Below are 20,726 nucleotides of genomic sequence, written 5' to 3' on the forward strand. Positions count from 1 at the left end.
GCTGAACCCATAAAGAACTGACAGTACCTACTTGGCCTTGCAGAATCAATTTTGAGAACAAGTTCCTGTTTGGTTCTGTTCTGTTTGGGTGCCTATCACTGTCTGAATTAAAAACAGACACATAATTTTTCAGGAATATTTTTTAACGGAAAGATATATCAGTTTCAAAATTATGAGTGTTTCTGCAAGAACCTAATAAGCAATTTTTTATTTTACCTGTCCACACTACTCCTAAGCGGTTTTTATGGTTCTTATATTGTGTATATATTGCATATCAGTATGCAATACTTGCTAAGCTTCAAACCAAAGGGAAGAAATAACACTTGGCAAAAGTATATTTGTCAGTTCATATGTCCACATCTTTCTTCTTTTAATGGCCTAGTTCATTTAAATCGATGAGAAAGGTTTTTACCGTTTTACATAAATTACTGGGATTTGATGGTTACAGAGTCTGGTCCAGAAACTAGAATTATATTACAGCCATTATCTAACAATTTGCAAACCAAAGAGATATAATAAAATAAATAGCTCACAAATAAAACTCCTATTTGAGTTGTACAGCCTGTTAGACTGTTAAAATTGTCATTGTGTTTTTGCACACCTGAACTGTACTTTCACAAAAAACCTGGATATGAAAATGAAACTTGGAAGGTTAAACATATAAAATCCCACCTACTTTTCTAGATTATGTTTCTGTTTTTTTTTTTTTTCTTCATGGAAACTAATCTGTATAGTCCAATACTTAGTCATCAAAAAGAAGTAAAAGTGATAGCTTATTACTAGTCAGTTACTGAAGATTTCAGTATAGAACATGCTATTTTTCTCTGTGAAAGTAAAAATATATCTCTTAAATTTTCTTGCACAACTGCAGTTTGGAAAAACGTTTTCTTCTAATACATTAATTTCAAGAAAATCATTTACACATTAAGAGAAGTGTGAAATCCTGTTAACATTAAAAAAGATCTTGATATTTAGAAGCAGTTTTGTAGCAATAAATATGTTAGGTTCCTAAGCTTGTGATCAATTCAAGCTTCAAGCATAACAGAACAAAATCTCTCTAATAGCCTAGTATCTTCTAATTCACATTGTATATAAACATCAATCTATTCCTGAAACTACTGTATACGACAAATACTAGCAAAGTGGTTCTATAAAACAGAGTTCTTAGAATAAACTTCCTCATTATTCAACTGTGTCTTATACATGGAACATAATTAATTTACATGGCCTTTTAAACCAAACTGTGTGGTTTATGATTCATATACATATTTGACAACTGATGTGTTTTCAGTTGTGAGTCAGATAAGTGCTCCAAGTTTGTTGGCTAAAAGACCAAAACAGCATGTTTTCTCTTTATTTTCTGTATTAAAGTTGGCCTAATACCTAACATCAGAGACAATTATATGTATAATAAAACATGTTTCTCAAAGACAGTGAGTGAACCTCTGAAAAGTAGCATGGCACAGTATTTTCTTCTTATTCACCAGAACAACCACCAAGCGTAAAAACCCCATGAAAGTTACGATGCTGGATACCATTCCCCACGCAGAAGATGCTCAAATGCTACAACTTACTGATTCCTTTTATGTAAAAGGCTCTGTACACATAGCACCAAATTTCAATTCTTTGCAAACATGACGCGCTCATTTTTTGGTGTGTTTTAGGACAGAAACAACAGAGAAAGGTACTCTAACATTTACCATTGTGGACTAATAGGCTGAAAAAAACCCTGCAGTGTGGGCACAGCCTACACAGAAATATGCAGAAACCTTATTTTTAGAATTTCACTTGGCACACAGAAGGCAACACAGGTGTATGCAAAACTAAGGGTAAGCAAGGAGGTGCACAAAGAGATTCTTTTTTAATCATTGGCTCACAGCTGCTGAACTAAAAGAAGCACCACTTGGTAATAGGGATGTAAGGGAAACTGACACTGTGTAGCTATTGAAAATTTGGAAGAGTCTTGTTGGAAATAGCACCTGTGAGTGTCACTGAAACCTGTTTCCATAGAGTGGCTCAAGGAGAAGAACTGGAGAGCTAGAGTGAGCGTGGAGGCAGGGTGAAGAGAGAAAAGGGCTGCTGCAGGTGTATTGCTATAGTTCAGCACTTAGCACTCCACTAGCTGGCTTTGGTGATTGTTTTCCCTTGGCTCTTGGGTCTGTTTTTCCTGCAGAGTTATGTAGAGTGATAAAGAAAAAGGCTGGTGGGAGATAGAGATTGCTCCTTCCATTACTTAGAACACCCTGTTCTCTGCTGAGAAGAGCACAGTGTCTAGCTGTGGGTGCTCTAGGAACTAAACGTCTCTACTTATTTTTAATATATTTTTTGTTATTCAGTGGTTTTTAGCTGCTGTTGAACCTGTCCTATAGAACACATACAAGCATAGTTATCGCTAAGAAGGATTGCACTCTGAGATCTTATTTAATAGGTCTGTGAAGAGTTTTCATCACAGTCTGGAACATGCGTGTCAAGGAGCACTTTCTATTTAACATACACAATTCCTACATCCTACATATATGGCAGAAATTAGTAAAGGTACTCAATTACCAGAGCCATACCAGTAAAATAAAAAGAGCAAGGGCTCGAACACAGTCCCACAGTTGCCTGTACTGTCTAATTATAAGCATGATTCCTCGCATGATTTTAGCCAGTGCCAGTACTTCGCCCAGCCAGAGAACAGGCTTTCTCAGTTTACTAGTGTAAGTGAAGCCCCACGGTTTGGCAGGGAAGACTGGAATAAGAGTAAGCCTATGGCATGTAAAATGGAATTTCTTCCTAAAGAGATTTTGAAAAGGAGGTCATTTGAAAAGTCATTGGTGCTTTGAATCTAGGCCCTTGCTACCACCAGGACCCCATGAAATAAATCTTTTCCCTAAACTCTGCCAAGACAGAACTTAGATTTCTTTTTTTGTTCCTGCCATTCCCACTGGAGGGATGTTCCAGAACATGACCATTAATGCAGCCCTTCTCAAGCTGTTCTCCTGAACACCCCCATTTATAACCTCATCCTATATTAGACAACATACAGCACCATGTTGCAGAAGCTCTGCTTCTGACTCCATAAGCCAGCCCCTGCTTTCCCCTGCTGCTCTCTGAGCTCTTCTTCTGATACTACACGTTGGGAAATACTGCTCCAGTACTTTACTTCCTTGTGATTTCCATATTCTCATTAGGTTTTGGGCCAACACTAACCTTTGGCTTAAAGTGTTATCTTTCCTCCTTTCTATTTTACCCTAATAAAGTACCTACATTCCACAATCATATTCTTTTCTAGCCTTTGCTTTGCTAAGCTTAATACAAGCACTTCTAACGTGAAACAGATGCATACCTCTATCTGAGAGTTTTAAGCCTAATTTGAAAATTCCCTCTCCTCCCCTACATTTTCACCCTATGTTAGTTGCTGGGAGAGCTCTGGGAGAGTTCTCTGACAGCTGCTGGAACGCCACACCAGGCTGAATGCCCTGATAAAGTGTATATGATAGCTCGGCACTAGGTAAAATGTGAAATGTTTTTAAAAAATCTGTACAGAAAACTTTTCTATTTGTTACTGTTGCAAGCTTCTCTTGAATTTTGGCTCTGTTTGTTGTTCTAATTAGTGTTTAGAAATGGTTAGCAAAAATTTCTCTCTGACCTACCCTTTTCTGTGAATATCAAAACCTATTCACGCTCAGGTCCATTGACCCATGGAGGAATAAGGCTGGGACACCACCAGTGCAGCAGGTTCGCCGCTCCCCTTAGATGTAGGAACACAGAAAACAACAGAGGCAACACCAAGATCAGAGGGTTAGCTGCCGTGAGTACTCCCTGGCCTTCAGCTTGCCACTCGTAGAGCTTCCAAAATTCTTGTTTTATGTATCTGTAGTATCTCTGCGTGCAGATGCCTTGTGCGTGCTTTTGCCAGGCCTAATTTGCAACTTGCCTGTTCATGCTGGTAGGTTTTGCATAGGCACCATTCTGGGCATGAAGAAAAACACAGGCCACTGCATGCATGCATGCAAGTGGTCCTTTTAAAGTCTGGCTTATTTAAAATAGAATGAATTTAACCATATGTCACATCGTTATGTGTCTAACAGTAACAAAAAGCTTTATGCAAGAGACAGATAAGATCTCCTCACTACCCTAGCAATGGACCACATCCCAGCCAGTGCAGATACCTGAAAGAGAGTTAACAGCGAAGTTCTCCACAACAGCCAGTCTGTCACAGGACTGAGAAACCTGCCAGGGAGACGGCTACAAGTTCCCGTGCCACAGCTGGAAAAATGATATTGCTCAGCTCACTGCTAAAAACCTGCTTCTGCCAAGCACGCTGTGAATGAGAATATAATGCTGGCTCACTAGCTAGGCAAGATGAAATAGAGATGAGGAAGACTGAAGCCTAAGGGACTATCACAGGAGTAAGCAAAGCTAGCTGCCTCGCTTAACATCAGTTATACTGCAATAGTGGATATTTATGTTTTTATGGTAAGGCTAACTTGTTGGACCAATATTTCCCCCCAAGTTATATCCAGGTAAATGCACTAAAGTCACGCTAGGGAACAGCTTTTATGGATTTAAAATATTTTTTTTTCCCCAGTACAGTATTAAAAAAATAAAAGTTTCTTTTTAAAATACTGAAAATATATTTTAGTTAAGGTAAAAATACTAAATATAAAATTTAATGTAATATTTAAAATAACTGTGCTATAAAGGCATGTGAATTGCTTCGTTATTTTGACATTCAATAATGGCACATTAACCCTAGTGGAGAAGCATGTGCCAATATACCCACACGGTGGTTTAGGAGAGAAGCTCATGCATTTCTGCATAGAAAACAAGTCTGCTTAATAAATGACATCTGAGGGATTTTGTGACAGTAATGTTCATGCACTTGCGATGCATGGGGGGTGTTGCAGGTAAGGCAGCGCAGTATACAGCATACAGTTCAGCACAAATACGTATCTGTGCTTACTACAGGTACAGGATTCTCTGCTTCTGAACTGGAAATATTTTTTCTGTTCTCCTTTTTGGCTGATAATCAGAACAGGTTGAAGGCGAAAGTCTGTATTGGTTTGCATTGGCTCTGCTCGTGTCTTTGAGCTGCATATCAGAAAATTTAGAACGAGATAAAGAAAATGTGCTTGCAGCTGTTTCCAGGGGGGAATGATGGGTTAGATGGTGGGCTAGAATGTGGCTGGATTTCAACACAAACCGACCATTTGGAAATCGAAAGAGTCTTAAAGAACAGGTCTCCAGCAGTTTTTTAAACATTTGTTTTTTGCAACATGCACACAAACGTAGCTAGATAATCCGTTTGTGTATGAAAAAAACTAAAAGTTGAGACATTTATTACGATCACCATCATCACTGTTATTTTTATAGAGCAATGAAATCATAAAATAACCCATCCAAGTTTTCAAGTGGGGAAGCACCTGCATATATGCTATGAATGAACAGTAGCTGGATGTATTAATGCATGTATCAGTTAACTGCAGGTTGCAGAGATCTGATATTTCAATACAATTCCTTAAATATCACTGTAAGAGATCACATAGCAATAAAAAAAAAAGTACCAAATCATGCTTCAGCAGCTAGAGAGATTGCATCATGTTTTGGCAGTGACTCGATCATCCTACTCCACACTGGCAGCATTCAATATTAAAAGGATAAAATGGCAGCAAAACCGGTCAGCAGCTTCTCTTCATCTGGAGTTTTCCCAGGTAGATAAACAAAACAAAAACAAAACAAACATAAAGCTGCAATGGGAGCAGGTCAAAGCCCTGGCCCTTGTGTTGCTCTGCTGAAAGTAAACTAGATTGATTTCCTTGGATAAGCACATCACAATCCCAAAATAAAAGATAAGTGCGTAAAACCTCCAAATAATGATCTTCGCTAGAACAGCTATGGGGTTTGTATGGGACAGTGGCCTTGTCAGCTACACGTCTTGTTCCTTTATGGTTCATCTTCAGTCAGCATTATGATGCGTTCACCTCACTGGAGTTTTGGCTGGATGACATGTGAGAGTCCAGATTCTCCTTGCATTTCTCCAGATCATGGAAATATGGGTGAGAGAGGGCAACATAGGCAGATATTCTCTTGGCTGGATTGAATGCTAAGCATTTCTGTAAGTATGAAAAGAAGTTGGTTTTAACTAAAACGTACAGTTAACAGTGCTAACATTGCATATATACATTAATGCATGTCACCTTCAATTTATGATCAGTATGAGACTCAACAGGGTTTCAGTAGGTGCTGCATGATAAGATGACCATATTAAAACAAGCAGTGGTGTCATAGTATATGAATATGGCATCCCTGAAGCTAATAGAAAATAAGAAGTCAGAAAACTCAAGTATTCATAGTTTAGGAAATCCCAGAATTTGGGTTTTCTTGAATTCACACGCACAGGACAGCTGTCTCACAGGCTGCAGCAAGCAACTATTCATGAACAACTTTTGAATCCCCTCAGTTTTCAATGCACTGTTCTTTTGTGGTTATACAAACATGAATGGCATCATATGTTCATCCCTAGGCTCGGCATTTCTATATGTGTTGGGTCTTTCACTTTGCAGCCTTCGTATGCTAGTTTTGTGTTCAGTTTCTCTCTCTTCTTCCTAGCTGTACTTCGCTTGCTTTCTTTCCAAATACTTATCCCCGCCTTTGTCCAGCCAGCACTGAAATCTCTCCCATAGCCTTGTGTTTTATTCCTTGTTCTCTTTTCTTTCATTCACCTCCAAATAGTATTCTTCCTGATATCCTTGTCTGATCACTTTCTACTCTTGCTTTCTTTTCTTGTATCAGAATTCCTATCTTTTAACTTCTGAAATCAATTCAGTGACTTCCAGTTCTGCCCTCCCCTTTCATCTGTGGCTCCCAGTTCTCATCTTTTTGCCTAACAGGAACAGCTTCCCTTCCCACCTCACCTTCTAGGCATAGATATTTGTCTTCTTCTTCCCTTCCATCATGCCTCACACTCGCTGAGCTCTCTGCCATATTTTATTCCTTGTTGTTCCCAGAATCTAATTCTTGTCCCACTTCTAGCTTCCATTTTCAGACTGCCTGCATGCACAACAGATACATTTCTCCCTGTCATTTCAAGTGTCCAGATGTAGTCCAGCTTACTGCAGCTAGGAGCTGCAGTCACAAGGACAATGGAGGACGATCGGCTCTTCACTAGAGATAACTTTGGCTGGAGGTAGCAGTTCCTGGAGGGATGCAGCAAGTCGTTCAAGAGTTGTGCTGAGCCCACTCTACCGAGCCCCTGTGAAGCAAGATCTTTGAAAGGCTTCCAGAGAACAAATTTGTCTAGTTTTCAACAAGCCCAGGAAAATGCAAACTGAGGCAAGCCATTCCCTATATTCCATTCCAAGACTGAACTTCAGGGCTGGGGTTTATAACGTATCTATAAAAATGATGAAAATTATTTAATTGAATTCAGTGTTACCAGTTGTACCAGCACAATTTGTTTGCTTCTGTTCAATCCTGCCATTTGTAAGAGGCAACAACTGGTGAATCCCAAATCTCAATTTTTCAGCATTCAACAGAAGGCACGCAGATGTAATCTGCCTCTACAGCCTATTTTCTGCTTTATATCGGGTCTGCTCTACCATGAAAAATGTCAGATCAGTTTTTGTACTCGTATAAGGCTTATACTATAAGAATGGCTGAATCATTGGCACAAGACCGGTCAGTAATGAGATCTAAGTGTAAGGTCTAAAGACAGGTCAGACAGGTATTTCCCTGACACAGTTCCTAGTCTCTAACTATTCTCAGCTCTGACACCTCTTGAGCCAAAGGTGGTGTCTTTGTGCTGGTGTTTCACAGATTTAAATGAATTCGTCTACCTACTTCTGAGCTTTTCTTTAACAACTCTGTTAAATGGAAACATAAATGTTTGTTGGCATGTTGCATGCACAGTGGGAACTATCAGTCATGCGGTTTGGAGAACAACAAACAGAAACTCACAAGAAGCAAGTCTTTGCCCAGTTCATCAATATCTGGTACAAATTTTTCAATAGGTTGTGCGGGTCTGGAAGTGAAAGCATTTCTTGGAAGGGCAACGTCATTAGGCCAGTCCTCTTCTTCTGGGAGTCCAATTACACTGTGAAAGGAAAAACATAATGTCAGGTCCGAAATTTATGCAGTCTCCCCTTTATATTGATTATAGTGAGTGGCAGTTTACTTTATGACTAAGTCTTTTAGTTTAAATGAGATTAATTGTATAGTAGTGTACTGATCTCAGTGAATAGAGGCTGATGATTGTAGGTCCTCAGTGTGCTTGGTAGAAATCATTCTGTGGACAGCACAGTTTTCTGGCCTAAGTCTCAATTTTCGGAGCCTTTTTGTTGAAAAAGGGCTGAGTGCTTTGGAAGAAAGTTGCTCAGCTCTTGACTGGATGGTGCAACATATGTCGCTCCAGGATGATTAAAAGCAGTAAGTTTCAAAGGGGAATTGCATGCAAGGATCTTTATTCACAAGAATAGGGACTGGGAGAAGAGTGTGGGTCAAGATGAGGGTAAGGCAATAAAAGGGATGTTTCATAATGCTTCAAAGCTATGTGCAGTAATTGTTGCCCAAATTTAAACAATTTATTTGCTTCACAATACAGGCTTTAAAGTCTCAATTCAGCAGTGGCATAGGACTCGAGTGTCTTTATGTTTCTACTTCCAATTGTATTTTAGTTTTACTTTACACTTTAATAGAATATTTTAATTTCTTTTTATAATTTATTTCTTTATTCTTTAAATTATAGAAGCTATTTATACCTATTAAATAATCATGCTAAAGTTTAAAACCCAAATAAGTGAAATAATAGGTAAATGTCTAATATTGGATCATGTCTCATACATTTCGTGTTTTAGTCTGGTGATAATATTTGTGGGATTGAAATGCCAGTTTCTGATGAAAATTCTGGAAAAGACCATACATTACTTGTCAGGTTTCAGGGAAAATCAGTTTTTGCACCCTGTAAAATTGAGATTTTTACTGGAAACGCTGACAGAGTAAGAAAAGGTGGAACATGAAAAAACTTAACTGAGTACTCGGGTCTGCACTAAACCCAACGCCACTAGGGAGCAGCATTGACCTTCTTCTTGCTGAGGTTGGTAGTAAGACCGCGTGAGGCCATAGGCCAAACACTGCGATGTAAATCACAGGTTACCTCACTGAACTTAGTGGAATCTATCTACTTCTATCTATGTGGATTTTAGATTGTAATTTGGTTCACCTAAAATACCTCAAAAAATTAGTATTTCCTCAAAACAACAGCATGCATAGAAGGGCAAAGCAATTAAAATCTCGGGACAATTTAATTTTACTACATCTGAAGATATCACAGCTCTTGGGAAATTATAAGCTAAATCTGTACAAAAAATTGATTTTATCACCACAGGTACTGTGGGGGTATGGGGCAACTCCCTTGGCCATGGTGGTTAAAGCCATGCCATTAGCTGTTTGAGGATCTGGACCCGCGTTCAATATAATACAAATAGCATCGTAGGAAGATAGGGGAGTTAAATATTTTAAATAACAATGACGGTTAACCTGCCATTCAAATGTGTTTGGTTAGTCCCAGTTTTTTTTAACGTTTGCATGAGAGAGCATGAACACGCCAGAATAAGCACAGGCACAGGCAAAGCTAACAAAAAGAAACAAGGAGGCAGCCTGTCAGACAGGTAGGGTGGACAAGACCAAGAGTGGAAAGGAGAGATATTTTTAGTTACACGCTCAAAACTCTTAATAATGAATGTCTGAGTAGATGTCCTCACTCTGGTCTGGTAGCACTACCATTTCAGTGGCTACATTTGGGAGTATCTTGGATGGGAGTATCTTTCACCTCCTGCCAAAGGTTCAGGCCTGGTCTTGAGAAACGCCGAGTACTCTCCACTCCCCCATTGATCACAATAGGAGACAAGTCTGCTCAAACCATTGCAGCGTTTTGCCTGAAATCTGTGAGGATATTCCACACGCTGACAGTGGCCTGGAAAAACAGGCAATTATTTGGGGCCACCACCGAGGGATTTACGCTCAAACGTGGTGGAATTTTACCTGATGCACATGTAAAGCAAAGGTAGACCACAGCCCCATTATCTGAAAGAATGCATTAGTCCAGATTGCATGAAAATCCCGAAACTACTTTCTGTCCAAATTAGTCTGGAGAATGAGTCACTGCTATAGAAAGCAACAATCCTCCTACAAGAGCAGCTATGCCTAACTGTAGGGGGTTCTCCAGCTGTTAAAACACAAAATAATCACTGTTTAGCATACCCCCCCCCAAATCCAAGAAAGAAACTTTTGAACTCTTTAAGGACAACTGCACAAAAGAAGCAAAATCAAACTTTCTCTTTAAGTTGATGTGTAATAAGGAATTTCTTCTAAAATTAGCACAGCATTTTCTCTTCTTGATGAATTCTTTTCTGCACAGGTAATCTCGGCCCCTAGGGATGGAAAGATCCCTGTTGGAGGCTGCTGCTAGCAGCTATGCATTTAATCCTAGCCCACTTAGTTTCGGTTTTTCCCCTTAAATGTCATAAAGAAATCAAAATCCTTAAAAAAAATCACAGCTATGTCTTTTTTAATTATAAAATATGTTGTACATATCAAAACTGTCTTAATTTAATAAAGCAGAATATTGTAGGACTAAAGGAGTGGTTTTGGCATAAGAAGAAAAAGTAGACTTTAAGGACTGATTTTTCTGGATTGGGCAGGAAGAGCTATTCAGCGCATGACAAATTAACCACGCAAGTGAGTCACATACACTGGTATGGTATGCAGGAAAGGGAAGTCAACTCTGTGAAATCAAGACCTGCAATTTAGGAACCTCATATTAAATAATGAAAATGCTTAGAAACCTATCTGTTATGATTTGAGAACTGGAAAAATGGTTAAACAGAGAAATCCATTATTTTTTCTTTTTTTCACCTCTTCTCCCTAGAAATTTTACAATCTACTCTTTGGAATATCTTCAAGAGAATTATTTTTAAGCCTTTTCTCTCTCTCTCTGCCTAGCTATTTCTTATTCCATCCAGATCCCTGGATCCCTGCAGGCTCTCCATATGAAAAGGGAGGACAGAGGTACAGAGGCAAATGGGCATTCATTCTCTGAGGTGGGACATACATCAGATCTTAAATTTACATGGTTCTTATAAATTCAGAAACATCCCTTGCTCTGAAGAGCTTTTAGAAGAAAAAGTGATATAATCCTACTTAATTATCATATCAGTAATATCAATAACTTATTTTTTTGTTTAACTAAGAACATATTTTGGAAGAGAATTATTCTACCTCAGAGAGTTTAGAGCCTCCCCACCTCCTCAACGTATTTGATATATCTGAAGAAGAAAAATGCAAACTCCTAGAATTATAAAATGGTTTTACATAAAGCAAATTAGTTCACCTCTGACAAAGCACATGTTAAAATGCTGATGTTCCTTCTGTTCTCACAGTTACCTTCCTGACCAAAACATGGACTGTAATCATTTTAACAGGCTACACAGTATATTTTGAAAGCTAGCATTTTCTTATGTACAGGTCTTTTCTGCAAAGAAGCTGTTGGTCATCATCTTAGAGATTTCAGTTTAATAACAATTTTAATGTATTCTAATGTCTTCTGAAATACACAAAGAAATTACTGAAAAATAAACCCCCTGCCTTTGTTTATGTGAAGAGAATCTCTTGGATCTGTCTGTTTAGGAATAAGCATGAACGGTACATGCATAATATGTTTAAGAGATTTAAAAAGCCCAAACCAGAAGTCTCTCGTAACTTCCTGATGATGGCTGTTAGTTCTGCAGAACTATATTCCATGTTGCTTCCTCCACCCACTCTGACACAGAATACACGGAAATATCATGTTGCATACGGTAGCAATAGGAAATATGTTCTAGGAATACTTTGTTCTAGTCACATTATTGCATAAAAACATGGCAAAGAGACCTCACAGTATTTCAATGTTAAATAGATATTGACATAATGCAACTAGTTATTACTTACTCAAAGATTTTTCCTAGCTGATCAACATCTGAATTTCCACGGAAGAGTGGTCTGAAAGAATAAAGAAATATTTTTTAGGATGTGACTTGCTTTAATTAATGTGAATTTATATTTGTCATCGACAGCTGCCAACACAGGGTGAAAAAGTTATTTTTTTTGAGACCTCACTTCTTCTGCCTCCATGCTTTATCCAGTCTGTGAGTATACCTTTCAAGTTTCTACTAAAACTGGTAAAAAAGGGGACAGATGAGACATATTTTTGAATATGCTACTTTTAAAAATTTAATTCCATCCTTTAACATGAACGAAATTACTTTCTCTCAACTAATACTATCCGATGAATCGTATCATTAACAAAATAGTTTTCGCTACAAAGAACATACTTAAATAGCTGTTTAGAGGGGAAAAACAGAGTGAATGTCATGCAATTCATTAAAACATAATAAAATTAGATATTAATTATTATGGATATACATTCTAAATTAAATTTATTGTATATTGTATATTGGAAATGTGCTCCTAAGTTTAAGGGGTCAAATAAATGACAATGGATTTATGAAGGTCTGTAAAGAATGGGGCGTGAAACGGTACAGAATTTACCTTGAAGGAGAGGAATACTTCTGCTGCATAAATAAAGATATGTTCAGGAAAGAAACATATTAATAGGCTGAATGTCCAAAGGCTTTCAGAAAAAACAGCAACTAAAAATACTTTCAGAGGGGTGCACTTTCTTTTCAAAGTGCAATTTAAAATATTTTCACTCTTCATTTATAAAATACTATCACCCCATAGTGCCTAAGTAAAATATGAAATTCAGATTTGTGCGGCTGTATTGCCGTCTTTGTGTTGAATTCAGTAAGGTGTGATCAACAGTGCAATTTTATGTTTAAACTCCCATGGCATTCCAACAGGTTACTGACGAATGATTAAGGATCCAGCCAAGAATGAGGGCATCTGTGAAGATCAGGCCCCTGATGTTGTGTACCATTTTGGTTCAACAAAGGGTGGATTACTCCAAGAAACGCAATTCAGACATGCTGCAAACTGAGCTACTAACTTGGGTCAGCTGATAGCCAGGCTGCCCCTCGCTTCTGGAGCACAGCTCTTGGAGTACAGTGCATGCTGTAAACTTATGGTTACAGTTTCCAAACCTATTGTTCAACTGAGACCTGGTGACTTGACAAACAATGCATATTCCCATGTCTTCACTGGCAGCCTTTGGTTATGGAGAAACGTCAGTTCTCCTGCATACTCCTTTTCTTCTGTCTGATACAGGTCCTTAACGGCAGCGATAGCCAAAGACATCATTTCACTGTTGCTCTTCATAGGAGAAGACCTCTCCCATCTACACTGGGAGAACAAGGAGTACTCAGCTATAATCCTTCCCCTCTCATTGCCTGTATGCAGGAGCAGATGTAGGATCTGGGTGTCCTTTTTCTAACCATGAGTTAATACTGAAAAATGGCGCTTTACATCTTGACACTCTCACATAGAAAAAAGATGTCCATGGCACGGCCTATCTTGTGGGTCCACACCAAATACAGTAAGTAGACACAGGGCACTGTGACATTTCTCAGTTAGACATAATAATCTCTGCAGAAATCTGTGCCACCAAGACAAAGAGCAAAGCAATATCTGGAAGACATCCTGACCATCTTTGATGAACTAAACATGCATTTTGTCTCCTTCATGTTTGCTCCCGTTCAGGTCATGTCATATCAACTTACATTGCAAACTGCTTTGCACAGGGGCATTGAGAGAACAATTTCATTAAGTCTGATTTGAAACCATGTGACATTAGATTAAAACTGATGAGGTAAAATGCGATAGTCTGATACATGTCCATAAGGGGCTTTATTTATTTTGACTCTGAATAAATCACAGATAATGGCAAGCGCTGCTTCCCAGATATACATGATATTTACTAACTGTAGCCTCTTTAACAAGTCTGTTTCAACTCATACTTAGCGGTTTCTGTATTTTTTTTAAGCTTTCCAGCAACATTGGCTTCTACAAAACCCCAAAGCTTAACTTCACTCAGACAGGAGCATCTATTTCTGCTGTAGGTTTTGAGCCTGATTTTCAAAGTGGTCAGTAGCCACAATCCTAGTATTGTTTGTGGCAACAGACACGCTCCACCTCTTCCAAAGTCAGACAATATGACAACCTTAGACTTTTTTTTTTTTTTAATGACTGCTTAAATTTGTTAACATACTGTTACTTTGAGTGTTTAATTTTGGCTCCAGCATTAGAATATTGGGGCCCTTTAAACTATCAAAATCTACTCAATCAAATAATCCTATCCATGCAAATGAAAACTGATTTAATGTTTTAAAATGAACCTTGTGTTAATGTGAAAGCTTGGCAAAGTCAGCCTTGTTCGCAAATCACCTTAGGCAGTGTCATGCCAAAACAAGTATGATTCTTGCGATTTTTAAGGGAGGTTTTTCCCATCGCTGCTGCTGTCTCAGATTCACCAAGGGCTGAAGCAAGAATTTAAATTCTTTTGAATACATAATTATACAACACAAGGTGACCTTCCAACATACTTTGATATTTCATCATAATGAAGTGTTATTAATTCATCTTTCAGCCTCCTATCCATCCCACCATCACAACTATAGCAGAATGCCAACTCCAGGCTAGGCACCAGTAATGTAATGAAAACTGCCTCGTGAATTTTGGCTAGAGGTTCAATTGGAATACTGGACGGATGATTGGGGAAGTAGATTCACTTAATCAGCAGCTGTATGAAGATCTCGTCTCACATTTTGGCACTAGTTACTCTTTAGTAATGACTTGCCAGTGCTGCACGTCCAGTGCACAGAAAAAACTTTCACCTCAAGCCGATTGTTTTTTTAATTCTGTTCTTAAATGGGGACATCAGCTCTCCCAGTACCACTGCACTGGGAGCATACTCAGCAGCCACAGAAATGTAAAATTTCACCTTTGTTCTTGGTATCTTTGACTTGACTCACTCACCCACTCACTCCCTGAGGTTTATTTATGCAAGCTGAATCCAGAAGTCCTTACTTGGGGATATGTTCTCCTCTCTGTGATGATAATCTGCATAAGACTGCTTAAACTCTGAGAGTCTGATTTTGTCGAATTCCTTCTTTCTTCCTCGGGAAAGGTATGGAGCTGGATTTGTCTCCTGTGGCAGAAGAAGTGAGTCTGTCTTCTGACTTCAAAGCATGCCTAAAATCTGCGTGTACATATGTGTCAGGAAAGAGGGGTATTCCAATGGAAGAAAGGGCTATCCATGGGGATACACTTGCTTTTTGTGTGGTTTCTTGATACTCTCAACCTTCCCTGACTTTTCTTGCTACAAAATCCATGCTCTGAGGGCTCCAACACCATTGCTGTTACAAAACACACACTTGAGTAGGGAAGACGATGAGATGAAATGAGGGGAGGGAAATGTTACAGGGAATCTGCAGGTGTCCATCTTGTTTGACCACTCCTTCTCCAGGCCTTGGAGCTAGATCGTTACCCACTGCCTCTGGAATGGTGCCCACTGAATGGAGGAAAACCCCCTTCATGTCTAATGTAGGACTGTAATGTCCTTAGCCTACAGATACGAAGATGAGTTGGAGGCACCATATTACTACCATGTTCTGCTAAAACAGACTCCTGCTGAGTCAATAAGCACATACCTCAGTTCCTGAGGTACAAAATGCGCAGCTACACAATTAAATGGATATTAGCTATGAGTCTGCATTGTGACTATTTTCACAGGATAAATCTATCTACCTTTTAAAATGGCAGTTCAACACGAAGATGCATATAACTCCTGGGCTGCATGAGGAACAGAGTGCCAGCAGGTTGAGGGAGGTGATCCTTCCCTTCTGCTCAGCACTGGTGAGGCCACACCTGGAATGCTCTCGGTTCCCCAGTACAAAAGAGACATGGACATACTGGAGACAGACCAGTGAAGGTCCAGGAAGATGATGAAGGGACTATAGCATCTGACATATGAGGAAAGGCTGAGAGAGCTGTGACTGTTTAGCCTAGAGAAGAGAAGGTTCAGGGGGGAATATCATTAATGTATACAAATACCCGAAGGAAGGGTGCAAAGAAGATGGAGTCAGGCTCTTTTTGGTGGTGCCCAGTGACAGGACAAGAGGCAATAGGCACAAATGGAAGCACAGGAGATTCTGTCTGAATATAAGGAAACACTTTTTTACTGTGGGGGTGACTGAGCACCAGGACAAGTTGCCCAGGGACGTTTGAGAGCCTCCCACCTTGGAGATATTGAAAAGATATCTGGATATGGCCCTAGGCAACCAGTTCTAGGTGGCCCTGCTTCAGCAGGGAGGATTGGACCAGATGATCTCCAGAGGTCCCCTCCGACCTCAACCATCCTGTGATTCTGTAATAATACAGAAATACAAATAGAAATCACAGCATAAGGCTGCAATGTAAAACCTCACAAATCCTGAAAAAGTTACCATCTGCTTATAGTTTAGAAGGACTTGCACCACTCATCTTCTGGCCAAAAGGCTCTCATGCTTATATCTAGCTGAACAAATCAGATTTCACCACTCACCAGCTGTATGCTCTCTTCTCTTGTCCAAAGGAATATACTCAGCTCATGTCATTGTTTCATGCTGAGTTTCACCATCACTGAATATTCTATCTATCTGAACTGGATATTGGTGTCTGAAAGGTTTTTTATTTTATAGACACTGTATTCAACGTCTGTGCTACTCAGTAGGAACTGAGATATAAACATTTCCTAAGCAAGTATCCATGAAAAGAAATTCCCTAGTGCAACTCCATGGACATGCCGAAGCAATTCTAAAAGTATTGTATACAATGAGAATGCAATGACACACAAGAGATAAATGAAGGTTCAATTGTAAACTGGCCACATTACTTCTAGACTTTACTTTCAACCTCTGGTCTAGAAAGCAAAGAGGGCCTGTAACTTTTCATAAGAAAAGTTAGAATTTTCATAAAGATTGGAATTAAAGATATTGATAAGCACTGCTCTCATCTATACTGCAGTGCAGACACAAGGAAAATAACAGTCTAATAAAACCAGATGCATTGAGGCACAGGAAAAGATTTCTGCGGGTTTCTTGATAGTGACTGACTTTTTGAACCAATTAGTGGCATTCTGATTGGAAAATATCTTTCAATTTCTGACACTGAGTTATTAAACTACAGGTAAAATGCACACATGGAAGAAAGGCCATATGAAGAAAAACAGTATTGAAGATGAAAAAAAAGTTAAGACGTTCTCTTTCTAACCAAAACGTATTAGAGAGCTATCACAACAATTCTAGAGTTGCCAATACAATTGCCTCCAAGGCTAGATAAGCCTTGCATCTTTCCAGATATGTAAGAAATAATTTCTAAAGTAACTATCTGGATTCTTTTTGCTAGTCCATTTGCTCAGTGTGGTGACAACAGCAGTTGGGAATCCCATTCCCTTCCATGTTATCACAAAAACCCAATAAGGTCTTGATTACTAACTTGAATATATACAATATTCTCAGTGAAAAGTCTGTATATTGGCAATCCACATGTACTCAGTGAAGTCATACAAGAACTCCCTAAAATGAAAAGAGCATCTTGGGTGGGAAAGGTACAGCCTGCTTTTTGGGCAAGTAGTGCTTACACAGACTGGGTGAAGAGATGGCAAAGAGAAGTGTTGGGAAGAGCAGTGATTTCAGAACAGGTAGCTGCTGTTTTGAAGGCATTACACAAGATAGGGGAGGTGTTGAAAGAGAAAGTCCATGATAATTTGGCATAGTGGAGAGAAAAACTTAAAGGGAAAGAATATAGCAGCAGTTCACGGAAGTGGTATAAGGAATTTTATAAGTTGGTTGGGTTGTAGTAGTTGTATGTCTGTGTGTATAAGAGCAACAAGGTGATGGTGAAGAAACTAAGAAAGCTAAAGCCAAGAAACATTTGCCAAGGATTCCTGCATCGTGCCATGGGAAACCTGCCAAGCTACATATTCTGTGACTCAGAGATATATTTAAATTATGGTGTTGTTTTTTTTCTTTTCATATTACAAAATGTGAATAGCTGGCAAATAATTTTCTCAGATTCTTAGTTACTTGTTATGAAAAAAATATTTTCATTTTTAGAATTAAAAACAAATAAGACCTAAAGCTAGAATTATGAGATGACTAGAAATAACATGATCTGGACTATCCTGTGGAAACCCTTATTCAGAGGGATTATTTCTGAGCTGATTCCTCACTCTTGCTCCCACCACTGTTTCTCTTTGACAAAACCCCTGGACAAGTTGGTACTTTAGGCATGAAACAAGAAACTGAGGCAAGATAAAACGAAAAAAATATGTATCACTGTTTAAAGACGAAGATCATTGGCCCTTCTGATAGGTAAAATGAATATGGTACAGTACAAAACTTTACTCTGAAAACAGGCCACAGCCGACAACGTTGCACGCTCTGGACAGTTACCCACTTCCAGTCACAAGTGACTTGCCTCAGCTGTTGTGCAATTCAGAGTTCTCATTTTCAATGTAACATTTTTTATACTTCTCCCTCTCCTTTCCCTTTAATAATATCTTTGTGTGGGTGGGTACCAGACACAGCATAGGAAGAAGTTACTTCATGTAAGCTCATTCTACTTGATCACAAATTGCTCAAAACTTTTAAGAAACTTCTCTTGTCCTACATATAAGAAGAAAGATGACATAGATAAACATTATGACCGAGGAAATACTCTTCAGCTAAAACCTGACAGAAAACAGATCAGCTGTGTTGAGTTCCTCATTTTAGTCTTTAACAGTCCATTTTTTTTACTTGAAATCTATCATTCTTCAAGTAAGATAGTACTACAATCATGAATAACATCTCTAAGATTGGTGCTATGTCAGTATTAAACTATTAGTAGAAACAGAACTAATGCATCAAAAGAATTGCAATAATTATTATTTTCTTTGGAGTTTCTCACATCGCCCAGTAGACAGAAGCAGATAGAGGAAAACAGGTAGTTTCTGAAAAACAACTGCCAACTTCCAGTGCTGTAGTGTGTTGAATTTGCTCCCCATTACTATTTAAAATGAAGGAAATGAATTCTGAAAGGAAAGATAATATTCTGACCCCAAAATGCACATACAGTCTATTTCCTAAGGAACATACAGGATTTCTGCCTGAGCTGAGAAAGTAAGGTGCTTTCTGAGCTGTGTGTAGATACAAGCCAAGAAGGGAAAGACCCAGCTGGTACAATGAGCTTCCAGGGCACTGTTCATGTACAGGTCCAAAGCTGTGAGAAATGTGGCTGGAAGCTGCAAACCACTGGTGTGCAAGAGGAGGTAAAATGTAAAATAGAAAAGAATATTAATAGTGAGAGAGAACGCAAAAAAAAAAAAAAAAGAAAAAAAAAATCAGGCATCATTTTGGCAATCCACTCGGGGGTTAAGATTGCTCATCAGACAAATGTTTGCTGGTGGGGGTTTTCATCATGAAAAGTTCGTACTGCTTTGCTGCAAACGATCGTATTACATGGAGATGCTGGACTTTCTGAGGGTTTTAAACAGATAGGTTGGCAGCCTGGGAAGAGCCGGAGTTGTGAAATGGACCAATCACAAAAAATTTGCAGATGGATATGCACGTTCCTTTTGCATGTGTAACTGAAAGGGAAACGTTAGCAAAAGAGAAACCAGAGTCACTGTGTACAGCTTTATGACCAAAGCAGAGCCAGCCTACTGTGTAGATTCAGTTGTTAATTAAAAATACAGCAAAAAGCAAGAGAAAGACCATAAATGAGAGAAAATATAAGCATCCTTAAAGCTCCCTTAGGAACTGGGCAAAGGAAGATCTTTTTCTGGGTGCTTAACATTTGCTTGACACCTTTCATGTAAGCATCGTGTTTCAAGGTCCCAGCTGGCCTTGGAGCAGAACGATGGGCCTTGTCCCCCTCCACTGACATAAAAGGGAGCTTTACCGCAGACATCAATGCCCCCAGGATCAAGCCAAGTGAGATCTGGTTTCACAACCTCTTATAAGGAAAAAAAAAGTCCTTCAACAGAAGGATATACATATATATAAACCCCAAAACGCTAAGTGCAGATATTATCTTTGACCAGAATATACTCTAACGTGGGCAGATCTCATCCGTTCCTGGGCAAAACTGCTTCAGCATTCATCATTTAACACTACTTTTTGAAATGGAAGAGCCTTGATAGGTTGAACGTCCTTCACTTATTCCCTCAGCACGCACGTCACAGTTCTCTTATCTGTGGACATTTGCTTCTGCAGAAGATTTGTAGGTTTATTTCACGAGGGCTTTAGAGTTGTTATCTCAGCTCAGGGAGCATGATATAACAGTGGCATTTTGAAAACTGTCCCAACATTTGAAGCAAGTTTTGGAAATACATACACAACTGACCTTGGAAAAGGGAAAGGAAAAAAAAAAAAAAAAGTGTGGTCTCTGCTCAGAGTGGAAAAAGAAGCATTCCTCTTGTTCATACCAACAGTTCTACCAGCAATATGATTTAACCGTTTGTGCCTTAAACGCCCACCCCATCACTGCACACTGACATCTATCTTGTCAGTCAGCAGTCTGAAGTTTAATTATATAACTAAGCTGCAGGTTTCTGCATTTTTATAGCATCCTGTGAGAATAAGTGGTATGACAAATACAATATGGTCGCACTCTTCCCGTGATCCCTTATTTACTTTTCTCCATTCTCTTCTTTCTCGTGAATGTATTTTGTATCCCCTTTCTCAACTTGCACTCTCTAACACTGCCAAGCTTCTTTGCTCTTCTTGTAC

General features: G+C 38.9%; 1 protein-coding gene across 1 annotated transcript in view; it reads right to left on the bottom strand.

Moving 5' to 3' along the window:
- Nucleotides 1–5,252: 5,252 nt before the first annotated feature.
- CDK6 (cyclin-dependent kinase 6) overlaps nt 5,253–20,726 on the bottom strand; it is a 125,198-nt gene continuing 109,724 nt past the window's right edge. Inside the window, exons 5-7 of the mRNA XM_009887911.1 lie at nt 11,968–12,018; nt 7,942–8,077; nt 5,253–6,098 (exon numbers count right to left, since the gene is read on the bottom strand). Of these exons, the coding sequence (XP_009886213.1) occupies nt 5,952–6,098; nt 7,942–8,077; nt 11,968–12,018 (334 nt within the window). The 3' untranslated portion in view covers nt 5,253–5,951. The remainder of the gene's footprint in view (nt 6,099–7,941; nt 8,078–11,967; nt 12,019–20,726) is intronic.

This window comes from Charadrius vociferus, unplaced genomic scaffold (assembly GCF_000708025.1).
Source record: "Charadrius vociferus isolate BGI_N301 unplaced genomic scaffold, ASM70802v2 scaffold447, whole genome shotgun sequence".
Lineage (NCBI taxonomy): Eukaryota > Metazoa > Chordata > Aves > Charadriiformes > Charadriidae > Charadrius > Charadrius vociferus.